The following is a 15,347-nucleotide window of genomic DNA, read 5'->3' as shown; positions in this document are numbered from 1 at the left end:
GACAGGTACAATCTGTATGTATGTCAAAGTAAAGCATTACTGTTATTGTTTACCTGTCACGTGAGTAACAAAGCTACCTGTCGTGTGCCACACCTAGTAAAAGCCTAGAGCCGTTAAAAAAGTTCCCTTCATAAACATATCTTTTAATAGTACTGACATACTGAGGTTTTTTGAATCGTATTGAAATATCTGTTTTTAGCCCTCCGTGAATAAAAGCTAGCTGACTGCTACTTGCTGACGCTCAGCCGGATGGCTTAGGCACACTCCATCACAGACCTATATTTTACACCACTTGTTTCTCTTTTCAACTTTTTTCCTTTCTTTTTTTCCTTTCATGTTTTTTTCTATCACACTCCTCCTATGCAGATGTTTTAGAAAAAGAGTCAGGATTTAAAAAAAAACACACACATTTAAACTTTCACTTTTGACTGTGTTTGAGCTGACTCATTTCTGGAGTTAGAGTTCAAATGACTAATAATATGGATAATTATTAAGAGGTTACAGGTACATGATGAGGGTGTGTGTATTTGCAGTGTGTTATTTCAACCACATATGACCCATTTCAATCTTATTTTTAGTACAGAAGCTTAACAGAGGAAAAAAGCATATGTGTTCATCATGTGGAACAGCACTGCAGGTTAACTTGTAATATGAGATAATACAAAGATACAAAGACTCAAGATTTATTCTCTAGAAATTTTTACAAACGTGTAGTTTCCCTTCAGAAATCCCTTTCGTTTTCATTTTCCATCACCTTATCAACAAAAACTGTGTAAAAATGGGAGTTTTTTAAGATTAAGTTACAGATAAATGTAAGTGTGTAAGTGCTCTGCCCTGGTCATAATAATGTCAAGTTATCAATACTACACATATCTCCAGAGCAAGCCAGTAGTCCGCATTTACTCTTATAAACAATTGCAATTGGCAGAATACCAGACTACATATATGTTTTCAACTCCATACTGACCTTTGGCTCAACTATGTATGTTGTACCTGAATGGTCATGCATCAGTGACTGGGTCAATCTGCTGGCAGTTCAATGACCTTCAGCAAAACTACAGGTAAAAACATCTGGTAGGTTACATAATTCTGAGCATTAAGCATTACATCAAACTGTATACATCTACTTTGTCACATGACATATACACATTCACATACCATGTATTACAAGGGAACAGTTGAATATTCCAGTGGGACAGACAATTAAAACCCCAAGTGACCGTACCTCAAAATAGCTTGCTGGACAAGAAGAACAGTACATCACAGGACAGTTTACCTGATCAAAATATTCCACTCACCTTTGATACAGATACCTGTGTCAGTCTAATACATATATATACATGTATATCCTGAACTGGCCCTATATACTGGCACACACCTAACATCTGTTACAGCCTGCCTAACTTCAGCCTACTCCTCTGCATATATATATAACTACGTTGTACACGCATGTATATATTAAGGAACAGGGGGCAAAGTCCACCTGTATGCTTGGCGGTCTTGGCTATAGGAGGATCTCGGCTCACTTTTTTTGAGTACTTATATAATAACAGTATATAAATACCCACACCACGCATGGATATCCATCTTCATCCGAGTGGGACTTTGACCAATTACTACATGCGCAGATTTCAAGCAAACGTCTGACCCCGTTCAACATGTAATCAATGGCCAAAGGGGATAGTGATTACTATGTTTATAGAGTAACATTCTTGGGACAAAATTACAAGCAAAGATTCAATTACACTTTTCATAGGATAAATAGTTATACCTAGCAAAATCACCAGAATCTATGGCTGGAGAGAGCAGCTCGCTGATTTGTTATAAAAGTAGAAATGTGTTCCCTGTTTTACTACAGGTACAGCTGTACTACAAACATGTAATATTAAAGGAAAAAACCTCCAAAAATTGAAGTACGTATCACTAAATAGACAACTTAAAACTATACTTAAATATACTTTCACATATTTTTTTATATTTTTGCGAAGAGAGTTACAAACATTTGAATTCAAAGGTGGGCTTTATGGACCATACTATCAGTGTTCAGAAAATCTGACATCACAGTAAGTTTTCCCAACTGTAGTCACAAAAGTGAATGATGGAATAACTCTTTTTACCCATGAATAAAAGATTACTGATAAAAGATTCCCAAAAGATTCCTTCCTTCTGGTGAACACCAAGAAAAAAAGGTGATATCACGCCAGAGTTCCTAGATACCGTCAGTATGGCTAAAAAATTCAAATATGTGAATGCTTTTCAACACTTAAAAAAAATCTGAAAAAATAAATGAAAGTATTTTTAAGCATAGTTTCAGTTGTCTGTATGATGAACCTTACTCCACATGTTAGATTTCTTTCACTTTAATCACAGTACATATATGATATACACTGATTACATATGCTCATCGATGTGTTGGGGTTCTTGCCAAGTCATTACTTGGGCAGTTTGGGTACATTTGCTAAAGTAGCTAAAGTACCATACGTGTAGTACCATATACAGCTTGCACGAGTCACAAACTATTCTGTAAATGGGTTCACGTCATCTTTAGACATATCAGACTCTAATGTGCATACATGTAGGTAATTTTCAAAAATCACAAGTTTCTAGGATTCTTTATAAGATCAAAATGCTTGTCAGGCCATAAAATTCCAAAAAGAAATGATATGAACACACAGGAAAATATATTCATTCTTACTATCAACCCGGTATATAGCCTTTCTGAAAGCTGCAATATTTCTAGACTTGACAGACTGGTCGGCAAATGTGCGAACTGGCATTTATTTGTGGACTGTGTCATTAATAAACCAAAAGCCAATGTGTAAAGAGTAGGATGTTCCGTAAGATGGGTCGGAAGTTGGAAGTCACGTGACCACCCTTTCATATCCAAAAGAAAATGTGTGCCCAATGTTAAAGCACTGGGGAAAAGGTCACTTTTTGCCACTCCAAAATAGCGACCAGTAAGGCCTTGTTGTACAAAATAACATCACGAAAGCTCTGAACAAATACTCAGACTATCTGGAAACCTGAAAATTATACAAATCTAATTGAAAGAACAGCCATTCAAAAATATGCATTTTCCTATGCAATAACGTTGGGAGGACCGTTTTCTTCACACACACGCCATTTGTTACTAAGGAGATCACATGCTCTAGCTTCCACCCTGTCTTACAGAATTGGCAAGATACACAAACACGGACACCTTATCTGCACCAAACCACACAGGTTTTCTGAAATGGTTTTCTAAAATGGCCCGCATTATAGCCTGTAGGAAAGTTTGTGGCTAATTCCACAGGAAAAACACACCCTACCTGTGACACCACAAATATTGTAGCATTGATAGCTTAAACAAGCAATTTAACAAATACATTCTACACCATTCAATCTAATGCCTGCTATTACAAGCCTCATTCATATGGTTTTAACTAGGCTGCATGGTTTCAGAACTGAATTGGCATGATTATTAAAGATGATAACCTATGCCATTTTCAACCAGAATAATCTGTGATATTAGGCATATCAATGTGATTCTTTCATGCTCCCAACAATCACAACATATCTACTAGTCAAGCTATCAATGGAGATATGAAACAATACGGTTATATTAAGGAACTCGGGGCAGGAGTAAGTGGCAAGACATACTTTCTGATATTTCTGACATTTGCAGGGAAATATCAGAAAATGTTGAAAACAGACCTCAACGTTTAATGTAATTTAACTAACGTCAGCAGGAACATGCTTGGTCTTATAGACTGGCTATCTCGAACATGGCTGTTTTTCCTCCATGGTTCGACATGGTTGTATAGCTAAATATTCACTGAGGCGTGGTGGATTGTAGACAGAAAGATAACAATGGTGAATGGAAGGCCGGCAAGACCAAGCATTCCCTAACATGTCAACCACAGCCAGATCGCATCTGTTCTTCAAATCTGCAGTCCATCCTAACACTTTCTCATTACTGAATGACTCCCGCATACTACACTATGTACAGCTAACCAGGTCATTACTATCAGCCTGAAATGCGACCGAGAATACTCACTATGATGTTGATAAACAAACCGGTAAAAACTGGAGCAGAGTTTTCGGCGTCGTTCCAGTAGTTACAACCACAGCTTTAAGCAACAAACCAGTTCAGCCGACTGTTTTATTCGTTACTACGCTCGAGAAGATTACATGACGTCTGCGCGGAGAACCTTTGGACATGTGACGATTTGCGGTCGATGGCGACGTCAGTGCAAGGGTCTAGAGGGTGAAAAATAAATATCGAAGGTGACCTTTTGGTTTTAGATCACGATGTCATTAATGGGAAATTTTGTATTGTCTGATATATAGATAATTACCAGTAGAAACTTTTGGCCACAGACGTAACTATTGCGCTGGGAATTCTAATTTATTATTATTATTATTGTTTTTGGTCACATAAAATGGGATGTCCACGTAACCCTCATTATTTAGTAGCTCTTTTGCGCTGGAAGGTAGAAAATGTTCTCATCGAAACGGTAAAATGGCGGCGTCAGAGGAAAGTGCAACTTCTGAAAGTTCCAAACCAGAAACGGATACAAATGAAACATTTAATGAATTTTATTCGGAGGTAAGAAAAGAAACACATACCCAGTTCCCCACTCATTCATATATCTCAGAGTGGCGTATGACTCCAAATTTCGTGATATTAAAATAATCCTTTGCGAGGAATCCTATGAGAATTTTATGTTTACCATCCGCACAGCCTTCGAAACTGAGAAAATCTGAAATGAATAAATTGGGGCCTCAGTGCAGGCGGTTATGTTACTAATGTGAAGTTTCCATGAACTACCCAGAAAACATAGAATTTTGACTCCATATCTTTCTCATAGTCAGTTTTAATCAGTAGTTGATCTAATTATGCTTTCGCAGATTTAATTTAGCATGTTCCAAAATGTAGCCCGAGTGTTGGTGTGTGTTGGTTGAGGAATATTTGGATACGCCATATTCCTGGCTGAATGACACGGTGGGGAACAGGAGACGGCCTGAATAAGCTCTCCGCTTATCTTTAGCCGGTCAAATCCATGTTGTACCATCTTCCCCTTCCCTTTCACCCTGCCACCAAAAAAATCAATGGCTCGTATATTTTACTTTTAAAATGGAGAGCTATGCCATGTACTAGTTGTGGAATGTAACTCTTTGTATCGACCATCACAAAGTTTTGGGAGAGTTATGGGGAATAACTGATGCTAATATGTCGAATGGACGGTAAGTAACATTTACCATATCTTCACACGCACATTAAATCTTCCCTGGCATAGGTCAATGTCTACCAAGTGGTCCCCATAATCCACTGACATAATCTTGCCGAACCAAAAATGACCCATGACAACTACACAAAGTCACAAAATAAATACATTTTCAGACACTACATCCACTATGGCCATCTTGTTCTGATAGTCGCACATATTAGTCACATGATCAATGTGAGTGCAGAAAAAAATAAGGCCGTTAAAGGGAGATAATACCTATGGCAATCATAAAAGTAACACTAGGCAAGTCTAGTCATCCATTTGACTGGTTCACTCCCTCTGTCTTCAGATGGTGCTAATCGCTTCAAACTCGTTCGTTCTTGCAAGTGATCAAAATGGTGATAGAATACTTACGGCCACAGTAGCGTCTGAAAATGTATTTATTTTGTGAATTTGTGCAGTTGTTACAGATCGTTTGTGTTTTGGTGAGACTGAGAACAGGTTAGTTGATTATGGGGACCATTTGGTTGACATCAATTTACGCCGGGAAAGATTTAATCCAACACATTAGAAATATTATTCCCTGTAACTCACCCACACTTGGTGTTGGTCGATACAGAGAGTTACATTCCGCAACTATGCAATGTACCTACATGTAGACGCCTTAAACATAAAATGGAAGTGTTTGGTCCCTTTGTGCCTGTAGTGAAACTTTATTACTCCGTCTTGAGCCATTCACTCATGTGCTTGTCATTGCTTACACTTGGTTTCAAACATTTACATGGGTGGTGTATTCATTGTACTGATGGTAGTTAATTGATTTGGACTCCTGTAGTTCCTCATATGGAAACAAGCTCATGCCTTTCCAAACCTGAATTTTTACAGGTCCACCATTTCTTTGCGGAATCTTGACAGCCTGCGTGACCTTTGATCAGATTTCTGAAATTACCATGTTTGAGAAGTGATATCCCTTTCAATAAGTCTGGAATGTATTTGAATTAGGATCACAAATCCGCTTTTCATTCCTTCCTTTGAGTCTAACAACAGATGCAGACTTCATACTGATATAGCTGACTATGTGCAGACATTCATTTGATTGGGTACATATTTGCTGAGTTTGCATTGCTTTAGGAACACACAAGTGATTCAGCCCAGGGATTGCTGCATGCATGAAAGAATGTTGTCAGTATAAAGCAAGTACTGATCTACATGTATAGATAGGTTCTTTGGGCTAATTTGTTTGTGCTGTTTTTTTTTTGTTTGTTTGTTTTTTTTTGTATCCTGTAAACCTGTCAGCTTTATAGGTAGTGACATTCATGAGTATAATGAAAACACCAGTCTGTCAAATCAGTAATTAAGTCAGTGATTTGAAGTGCAGGAGTTTCAATTTTATGACATGGGGTGGGTGTGGCCGAGGTGACCAGTGACCTAGGATCCTCTCACCAACGCGTTCGCTGTGGGTTTAAGTCCAGCTCATACTGGCTTTCTCTTTGGCTGTACATGGGAAGGTCCACCAGCAACTTGCAGACAGTCATGGATTTCCTCTGGGTTTCCTCCTGCCATAATACTGGCCACTGTCGTATAAGTGAAACATTCTTGAGTATGGCCTAAAACAGCTATCCAATATGTAAATAAATAAATAAATTTGAAGATTTCCACACCAAGAAACCTTGTAAAGTATGTATTTTAACCCACTCCCCGACCTCCCCCCCCTCGCCCCCCGCCTTACTCATGACATTTGTTTCTGCCTTTTCTTTTGAACTTGCTCAAGTTGCAAAAGAATATTTTTCAATCTTACACTTTATGTAAAATATTGATCGCTTCGGTGGCCTAATGGTCAGAACATCCTCTTCGAAATCAGGAGCCCCAGGATCAAACCTGGGTCGGGTCATACCAAAAACTTCAAACATGGTACTTTCTGCTGCCTCGCATGGAGCTCAGCGCATTGAGGTTAGATCAAGGAAACAGGACTAGTTTGCCCAGTCTTAGTATACTGTGACTGGGTGGGGTGTCATGCCTGGTGTTTTCGGCATGATACTTCAGTGGTGGCAGCACTGTATCGGCATGGACTTGCTCTGCAACAAGAAGACACAGTATACATACATACGCCTAATGACTCCTCGTCGTCATATGAGTGGAAAATTGTTAAGTGCAACATTAAACCTCAATGCTCATTCATTTAAAATATTGTTGTAAAAAGTTAAAAAAAAAAAAGAAACAAGAAAATAACAGGGTGAAAAGTAATGTATTGCAGTATAGCTTCTGTGTGGTTGAAAAAGGGAAAGTAAGCTCCTTTAGTGTTATGGATGTACAGATGTTGATGAATTTGAATGGCACTTTAATACTGATGAAATATTTCAGTCAGAAGAAAGAAAAACTGAAAGGAATCAAACCAACTTTGTTGTTTTTCTTGTAGGTGAAAGAGATTGAGAAGAGAGACTCGGTGCTCACTTCTAGCCAGCAGATAAACCGTTTAACGAGACCCGGAGCCACATATTTTAACCTGAACCCATTTGATGTGAGTAGGAAACACATTACCTGGTGAAGCAACTATTAACCGCATTGTAAAATATATGTGACAGATTGTTCACTGTATCTAGTATTCCACATTATATGATCAGGTCTTATTGGATCTCACAGAATATTGCTGTGGAACTTATGAACTCACGGAAACCTGGGAAGCATATGAACATGATAAAGCTCCAGGAAATCTTTAGTGTTTAGTGTGTGATTGCTGCTGCTTCAGATTATGTGTACTCAAAAATCAAGCCGTCAAAGGGAATTGATGACCAAACTAGTGGTAGAGCTGCTGATGTTGTTGCAGTCAGCCATTTTATATTGTAAATTTATATATATATATATATATATATATATATATATATATATATATATATATATATATATATTATATATAAATTTTAATATACACTTGTATATGGTGTAGGTTTCCCTGGGATACTGATTCGTTTCCTCCCACCATAATATTGTTCAAAATTGTATAAGTGAAATATTGTTGAGAATGGCGTAAAACCATATTCATAGAAATAAATAAATCACAGAGGTAATAAAGAGAAATGTATTCATACCGCCATAGCTGCATGTACTTGCTATGTTTCAAATCAGAAATGAAATGTCCTACATTTTGTCTCTTTCCTTAAGGTATTACAACTTGACCCAGAATTGCCTTTTGCTGATATAAAGAAAAGATATAGACAGGTAATGGCTTTGCTCTTGATTGAATAATTTTCTTCAGATTTGTGTGGAGTGTACTTCTTAAAGCTGTTTCATCAATATCAAGCTCAGATTGTACAGTGGTATACAGTAACCTAATTTTTCTTGTATTTGTCAAACTAGCTTATTAATTGTACAGATAATAGTGGCTCAGTGATTAAGATGTACAGATTTTGACAGTGAGGAATTGAACATGAAGTGTGGGTTTTGCCCTGGCCTTGGGCAGGGAATTCCTTCGCTCTCATTGTTTGTGGGAAATTAGTGAGAGTAAGCAGGTGATGGCATTTGTCATGTGGGTGATTTGTGAATTCCATTGTACAGACTTTGTCAGTTCACTTGTTTCATGTAACTTTTATATGCCAGTAAAACTGCATTCATCTTTTTTTTTTCGTGCTTGGGCAGAAAAGTATTTATTCTTGAATATCCGTAAAACAACAGTGAAATAAATAAATAAAATGAATGTTAAAACAGGAAGTGCTGAGTTTAGTGTAGGAAAATGCTTTTTTGATGACAGATCACCCTGGTGCTATTATTGAACCCCTTTACTGGGTAGGAAGAAATACAATGATAAAGAAATCTTCTGCCAGAACCTGGTATGCATCAAAAGTATCCTTGCACCTTAAGTTAGGCTACTGGTTGGTCAAATGCTGATTTGTGCTGATGGAGAAAAAAAAAACTCACTAGTGAATCTGATTATTGTTTAGAAAAATAATTTGTCATTTGTGTAAAATAATTAATGATTTGCATGTACACAAATGTTTTGTGGAGTTATGTTGTTACTTACATGTATATTGATTCATGTCTTTGTTAATGATATTGTTACAGTGTATGTATGTTAATACATGTAACTGCGTATAAAAAATAATGCCAGGTTATTTCATTGTTTGTAGATGTCAATATTGGTTCATCCTGACAAGAACCCAGATGATCTTGAACGTGCACAGAAGTCATTTGAAGGTAAGCACACCTAAACCATGTGATTAGATACACTTTATAATCATACCACTGAAGCCCCTTTCACAAGACTTTGTAAGTCACTTTTTGCTAACTTGCCTTATTAAATCCTGGAGCTATAGTTTAGGCAGCGTAATTTATGAAAAAAGTACATTTCATTTTAAAAGTTCAAATGTACATTATGTACTAGTACATGTAAGCCTCTTTCCATCTCCAGAACACACTTGGCGCAAGTTTGAAACCGGTCTGGTACAGTGAATTTGTAGTTTTGAGTGTTCTCACCGCTTCTGGGTCTTTGGTTACAATAAGGGGTTGACAGCCTGACCCCTGTGGATTTTTCCAAAGTCTTACATTTGTTAAAAACTTTCTTCCACCAATATGGTGTGCAATACGGTATATGACATGGGAATGTTCTTTAGTAACTTGCCAAAGGTCAGAGGTTTATCCCAGGTTTTTCTTTCATCCGTAAAACTGACTTTCATTGTGTAAGTGAAAATTCTTGAGTATGGTGTTATAAATAATGAAATAAAGAAGTAAATATGGAAATCATGGAAACATATTGAACTGTAAAAATTTTTGTTACCGTGTATCTGTACAGATTGACATGTTCTACTCTCCATTGATTATTGAGATTGTACTGGAAGTTACTCTGGAACTATGTATTGGATAGAACTGTAATAAAAAAAACCCACATTAATTTAATACCTAAATTAATACCTTTTTTATACCTAAAAGTAATCCCATTAAATGAAAACTCTGGCTGTCTTTTTTTCTTTCAGCTGTAAATAAAGCATACAAAACCTTGGAGAATGAAGAGGGATATAGAAGATGTAAAGAAATCATAGAGGAAGCCAAGTCTAGGACAGATGAAATGGTATGGATAAATGGAATTTAAATATTCATGCATGTTTGTGGTAACTCCAGATCAAAAATATATACTTGAGCCTGGCATAGTTGTTTTTGACAATGCTGCGAGCATATTTCATTGTTAGCTTTGCTTGGTCCATCAAACACAGCATGAGGTCACTTTGTAAATGCTTCTTATCAGAGTCATATGAGATAGACAGCTGTGGAATAATTGAGGTCAAGCCCCATTTTCACGAAACTTCCTGTGTTCACTAAATTGTTTAAGTCTGTACTTTCTCGGAAAAGCAAAGTCAAACACTACATAAGCATGGTATGAAAACTTAAGAAGTTGAGTGAAACTGGACCCAGGTCTATTATACATGTAATAACTGTTAACATAATTTGTGAATCTGAAAAGCTTTCTTTTTCAAAGAACAATTTAGATGATCTCCAAGGAATTGATTTCCAGTTGGTTGCACTGGATGAGTCAACATTTAAACTATAGTCTGTTAAGCTGAGATGTACAGTATGTTCTGATTTTATTACTGAGTTTTTCAACATTCACATTTTGCAGATGAAACAGAAAAAGAAACAACTGAAAAAGGAAGGAAAGCCAGTAGATGTTCCAGAAGACCTTCTGGAAAAGGTGATTTTGTTTTCATACTTCAAATTTGACGTGTGCACAAATTTATTGTCATGTCATTATTAAGTTGTATTTATGCCACCGTATTAATTAGACTATGTCCTTAATAATGACAATAATCTTCTGATGTATACACATATATATTGCCTGAAAGAAATTATCATTGCTATTATTATATGTTTACAGTATCAACATGCTGTGTATGTTCAAACGTGTAAACTTTTTGCTGACTTGGAAAGAATGAGACAGGAACGGGAAACAAAAGAAATGCATGAAAGGTATGGTGACTTGGTTGTTTACAGGTAAAGATATTCTCTGATGGTAGAGTTGAAAAGTAAAACCCCGCTAAGTATGTGGGTTTACTTCAAAGCATTGAATGGTAAAAAGTTCAGGAAAATGAGTCATGCAGGTTTAATATTGAATAAATTACTTTAAAAGGATTAGACCTCTTTCTTTGCAGAAAAAGAAAAGCAGAGGAAGAAATTGTAGAAGAAGAAGGTAAAAAACTTAATGCTGAATGGAAAAAAAATTATGAGGTAAGTTGTCAGTGAAATTAAAAACACATATTTCTTCTGAATTTAAATGTGAAAAATTATTTCTTACTTAAACAGAAGGTACAGATTGATTTGCATTCATGAAGGATTAATGAAATTCTGACCCTTTTTTGTCAGAATGTGGGTAATTTGTGGAAAATGGCAGCCTTGTCCCATGTCTTGTTTTTGTTAATAGGAGAGTCGTGCTGGCCGAGTTGACAGCTGGAGAAGTTGGAAATCTGCAGGGAAAAAATCAAAGAAATCATTCAAACCTCCAAAACATAAAGCAGAATCAAGGTAATTGTAGCTGTGTTTTTCACCATGATGCAATTCTCATTCTGTCCTAAACAGAAGGTCACATTTCTTCAGGGTGGTCTCTGACATCTTTGGTGGGTAACTCGAGTTCAGTTCTTACACATGTAGCAGGTTGTGACCAATGGAAGGTCAGTGCCAAGGAGCTGTTGTGACCAATCAGAATATCCGGCTTAATTGTGCAACTTTAGGCTTTAGATCACGCAATTACTTTCATTTCTAGGAATAACACATGACTTAAGATATGTGCTGAGAGATTACATTGGATTACGTAGTCAAGACTAACCTGTAATTAGATTTATAAGTACCTATCTGCAGTTTTCTAGTATCTTACTATAGTGATGCATGAAATGCCAATGACGTTATGAAGGTTGCCTTTCTTATACTGTAATTCTTTTCGCAAGTGTGCAAGGTGTTTATTCAAGCATATTCTGAAGGTATTATTCGTTGTAGACCGATCAAATTATACTTTGTGTGAAACCCTAAAATTGACTGTTCAAGCAACTTAGTTTTTGTCTTCAATATCTAGTTATAAATTACACTGACAGTTGCTCTTTCATATGCGAAAAGGTTGAGGAATTAGGGTAATAAATTGCTAATAAACTGACAACAGCACTCCTTGTTGCATGAAGATTTGTTGAGATCACTTTGCCTAACAGTATGCAATTTTGCATAAACTTTGAACTTGGTCCCTGGAAGAAAATCCCTGTGTCACGTGGGAAAGTTAATGGCCAGTGGTTTTACACAAGACACTCAAGTTTCTCCTACCCCTGTATCTCACCACTGTTGAATAAGGGAAATATTCTCCAATCCGACATTAAACATCAATCAGTAAACTAATTTTAGTAGAAATTAAACAAAACTTCTGTACTGACCTAATGTGTTGTCAGGACCTGGGCTGCTACATGTAGTTTTTTTTTTCTGTTGATTGCCTATGATGTCAATGATAATAAAAGAAAAATAATATATTTATCTCTTTTTTTTCAGACTTGGAGGTGAATGATGAACAATCACCACAGCAGCAACAAATTCATTTCTTTATCATGCTGTCTTATGGCTAACATTATTCAACAAGGGGAAACAACCATTACTGGAAGCTAGCCACTCCAACCACATAAGTCTTCAACAGGGTGTACATGTGTATCTTAAAGTGACTTCATTGTTGATGAAATTTGTGAGCTATTGTTTTATTTTCGTGTTGTTACAGTGTACACCAGTTTCCGACTGGCTCTGAGTGTGGTAAGGTTACATATATACATCATCATTGTACATACACCATTTTCATGGTTGTAAGCTATTGGTAAAAAGTAATACCAAAGTTTTCTGTTTTCTTTCACTGTAGTAGCTATTCATTTTTGACTGTTAATGATGTTTTCTGATGAAGAGTAGCTTCCCTTGATGTAACAGTGAAACTCTGCAGTTGGTAACTTTTGTTCACATTTGTGGCAAGAAAAGTAACTTTGAGCTTCTCATTGGTATGAGCAGCAGGTTATTTAGATCATGTTTTCAGTGGAAGTGGTATCTGAAAGTCATTTTTCTTTACATGCACAGATATGCGTGCATTTGGCCAGTAACAAACGACACTCCCTGTTGTTTGAGATGAGCAATTCTTTACAACCTTACTTCAGTTCAAAAGGCAATGTCTGGTTCATGAATTATTTTTGGAGTCTTATGTCTTTAAATCTAATGGAGGAACTGATGTTAACAGAACTGCTTTGTCACATGCAGTGCTAACTGAGGGGGGAAATTTGCCAAAGTTTTGAACATTTCTGTACTAATGGCTGGCTGTGTTAAAAACAGCCTGTATGTCCCAGGTTGTGGCTTTTTCATATCAAAAGGAAGTCGGCTTTAGTCCATTACCATTACAGACAGCTGATCTGAACACAATTTACTTTGGTTATGGTGCTGTGAATTTTGACAGCGGGAACAGTGAATGATATGGCCACTTTAATCCTGTCTCCAATTTTCGTTGAGCATTTTTCACCATTGACTGCAAATTATATTTGATCAGAGCTCATTTTCTTGGTACGCAATTTATATAAATACTTGAATGCTGTCAAAATGTCAAATATTGAAATGTGCTAGTTAATATTTGCTAACCTCTGATACACTAGTGCTTGTCAGTGTTTTTTCTTCCAGATACCCAGTTCTCTCCCTTGTTAGTAGTATTGTTGATAGCCTCTCCTTGTGGTACAGGAATGTTCATAGATCTAGACTAAGGCTGATTTCACAAAGCCATTTCTTACTTAGCTCAGAATTTAAAACTAAATTTAAAATAATTCTTCAAAATAATGAGGTTTTAGTTCTTTAATTTGAAATTTTGACTTATTTGTCTTGAAATGAAACTTAGGAGTTCAAAATTTTGGTTTCTAGTGCTCAAACATAAGCTGTTAAGCTGTGTTTCAAATGTTGATGTAAGTTGTAAGTGGCTTTGTGGAAAAACCCAGGTGTGATTTCAAGGATGTGTAATAATCTACACAAAGCTGACTGATGGTCGGATTATACCCACTGAAACAGTTGACGTTCCTCACCTATTATTTTTGCTCTGTTTTGTTTGTACCTGTAGATATGTGACTGATTTATTATTTCCTTCATTGCTGGATACTTTTTTTTTCATGTTATGAAGTTGAGAAAGTCATCAGTTTTGATGGTAGATTAAAATACATGTATACTGACCTGTCCAAACCATTCCTGATCATTATGAAAGAAGTCATTGTCATAGAAATATTGTTTTACTCACATGTTGTGAAAAAAAAATTTTTTTTTTAAATGTCATCAGTAAAAAATACAACTTACTATTTCTGTAAATGTGCAGTTTATTTGCCATGAAATTTGTAGTGTCTACAGTTTACAAGTGTGTGAAATAGTTTGACACTGACGTACTCAAACTGACATGTAAGTTGTACATAAATGACTGAACTATGACAGTGATAGGCTCTAAGGGTACACTAGCACCGGCACAAGCTAAATTGAAACTTGTTCACATGTTGATCCAGTTTACATGTGTTCATTTTTTAGCACAGCCCTTCGATTATGATTATTCTGTAGTGATACATGTACAGTAAAATGTTGACCTGTTGGTGAATACCCACATTGCTTTGAACCATCATCAGTCATTCACCTGTACAGGTGTCATTGAGGTTGGATTGGTGTGTGATACTGTATGTGCGTCAGGTGATATAAGTGACATTTCTCATGGAAATGTTTCTAGACAAATGAAACAGTTTGCACTGTATTATGCAGTTCTCTCTCTCTCTCTCTCTCTCTCTCTCTCTCTCTCTCTCTCTCTCTCACTCTCCCTCTCCCTTCACTCATTCACTCACTCAATCAATCATAGGAGATTCTAGGTTAAAATTAACTGTTCAACGCCAAAGGGCACCTTTAAGTTATGCTCATTACAAGTAATATGCTTTTAATAACTGACTTGCTTTCCTTGCAAAAGAGTTTTGCTCTTTCCATTCTACATGTAATTGCTTATTCATGTTGGATTTTTCTACGTGAAAATAGGTTGATAAGTGAAAGAATGTTGTGCTCAGCTTTTCAACGGTAGAGTATCTGTGTTTGTAGCACAAGAAAAAATTGGAGAACCACGCCCAGCCTTCCACAGCATTGGGTGAA

General features: G+C 36.5%; 2 protein-coding genes across 5 annotated transcripts in view; one reads left to right on the top strand and one right to left on the bottom strand.

Moving 5' to 3' along the window:
• LOC135481899 (carnitine O-palmitoyltransferase 1, liver isoform-like) overlaps positions 1-4,186 on the bottom strand; it is a 28,896-nt gene extending 24,710 nt beyond the window's left edge. For 3 of the 4 annotated variants that reach the window (XM_064761665.1, XM_064761668.1, XM_064761669.1), the window contains exon 1: positions 4,037-4,186. The gene's annotated coding sequence lies outside the window, so the exon portion shown is untranslated. Of the gene's footprint in view, positions 1-1,298; positions 1,511-4,036 lie in introns of those variants that run through there. The other variant, XM_064761666.1, reaches the window with a different exon arrangement.
• A 308-nt stretch (positions 4,187-4,494) lies between these two features.
• LOC135479516 (dnaJ homolog subfamily C member 8-like) lies at positions 4,495-14,879 on the top strand. The gene is made up of 10 exons (XM_064759387.1): positions 4,495-4,588; positions 7,627-7,728; positions 8,370-8,426; positions 9,332-9,398; positions 10,175-10,269; positions 10,816-10,887; positions 11,071-11,162; positions 11,345-11,420; positions 11,614-11,714; positions 12,717-14,879. Exons 1-10 carry the CDS (start codon positions 4,502-4,504, stop codon positions 12,730-12,732), a joined length of 765 nt encoding a protein of 254 aa, XP_064615457.1. The 5' UTR covers positions 4,495-4,501; the 3' UTR covers positions 12,733-14,879.
• Positions 14,880-15,347: the final 468 nt, after the last annotated feature.

The sequence above is a fragment of the Liolophura sinensis genome, chromosome 1 (assembly GCF_032854445.1).
Source record: "Liolophura sinensis isolate JHLJ2023 chromosome 1, CUHK_Ljap_v2, whole genome shotgun sequence".
Taxonomy (NCBI): domain Eukaryota; kingdom Metazoa; phylum Mollusca; class Polyplacophora; order Chitonida; family Chitonidae; genus Liolophura; species Liolophura sinensis.
Note: the sequence above shows the minus strand (reverse complement) of the source record. Positions and strands in the feature narration are given on the sequence as shown.

What these genes read in the sequence shown, in the direction of transcription:
- LOC135479516 (XM_064759387.1), top strand. Translation starts at nt 4,502, where the DNA reads ATGGCGGCGTCAGAGGAAAGTGCAACTTCTGAAAGTTCCAAACCAGAA. An exon ending in TAAAGAAAAGATATAGACAG is followed by an intron (nt 8,427 to 9,331) that starts GTAATGGCTTTG and finishes CATTGTTTGTAG; the next exon opens with ATGTCAATATTGGTTCATCC. An exon ending in AATGGAAAAAAAATTATGAG is followed by an intron (nt 11,421 to 11,613) that starts GTAAGTTGTCAG and finishes TTTTGTTAATAG; the next exon opens with GAGAGTCGTGCTGGCCGAGT.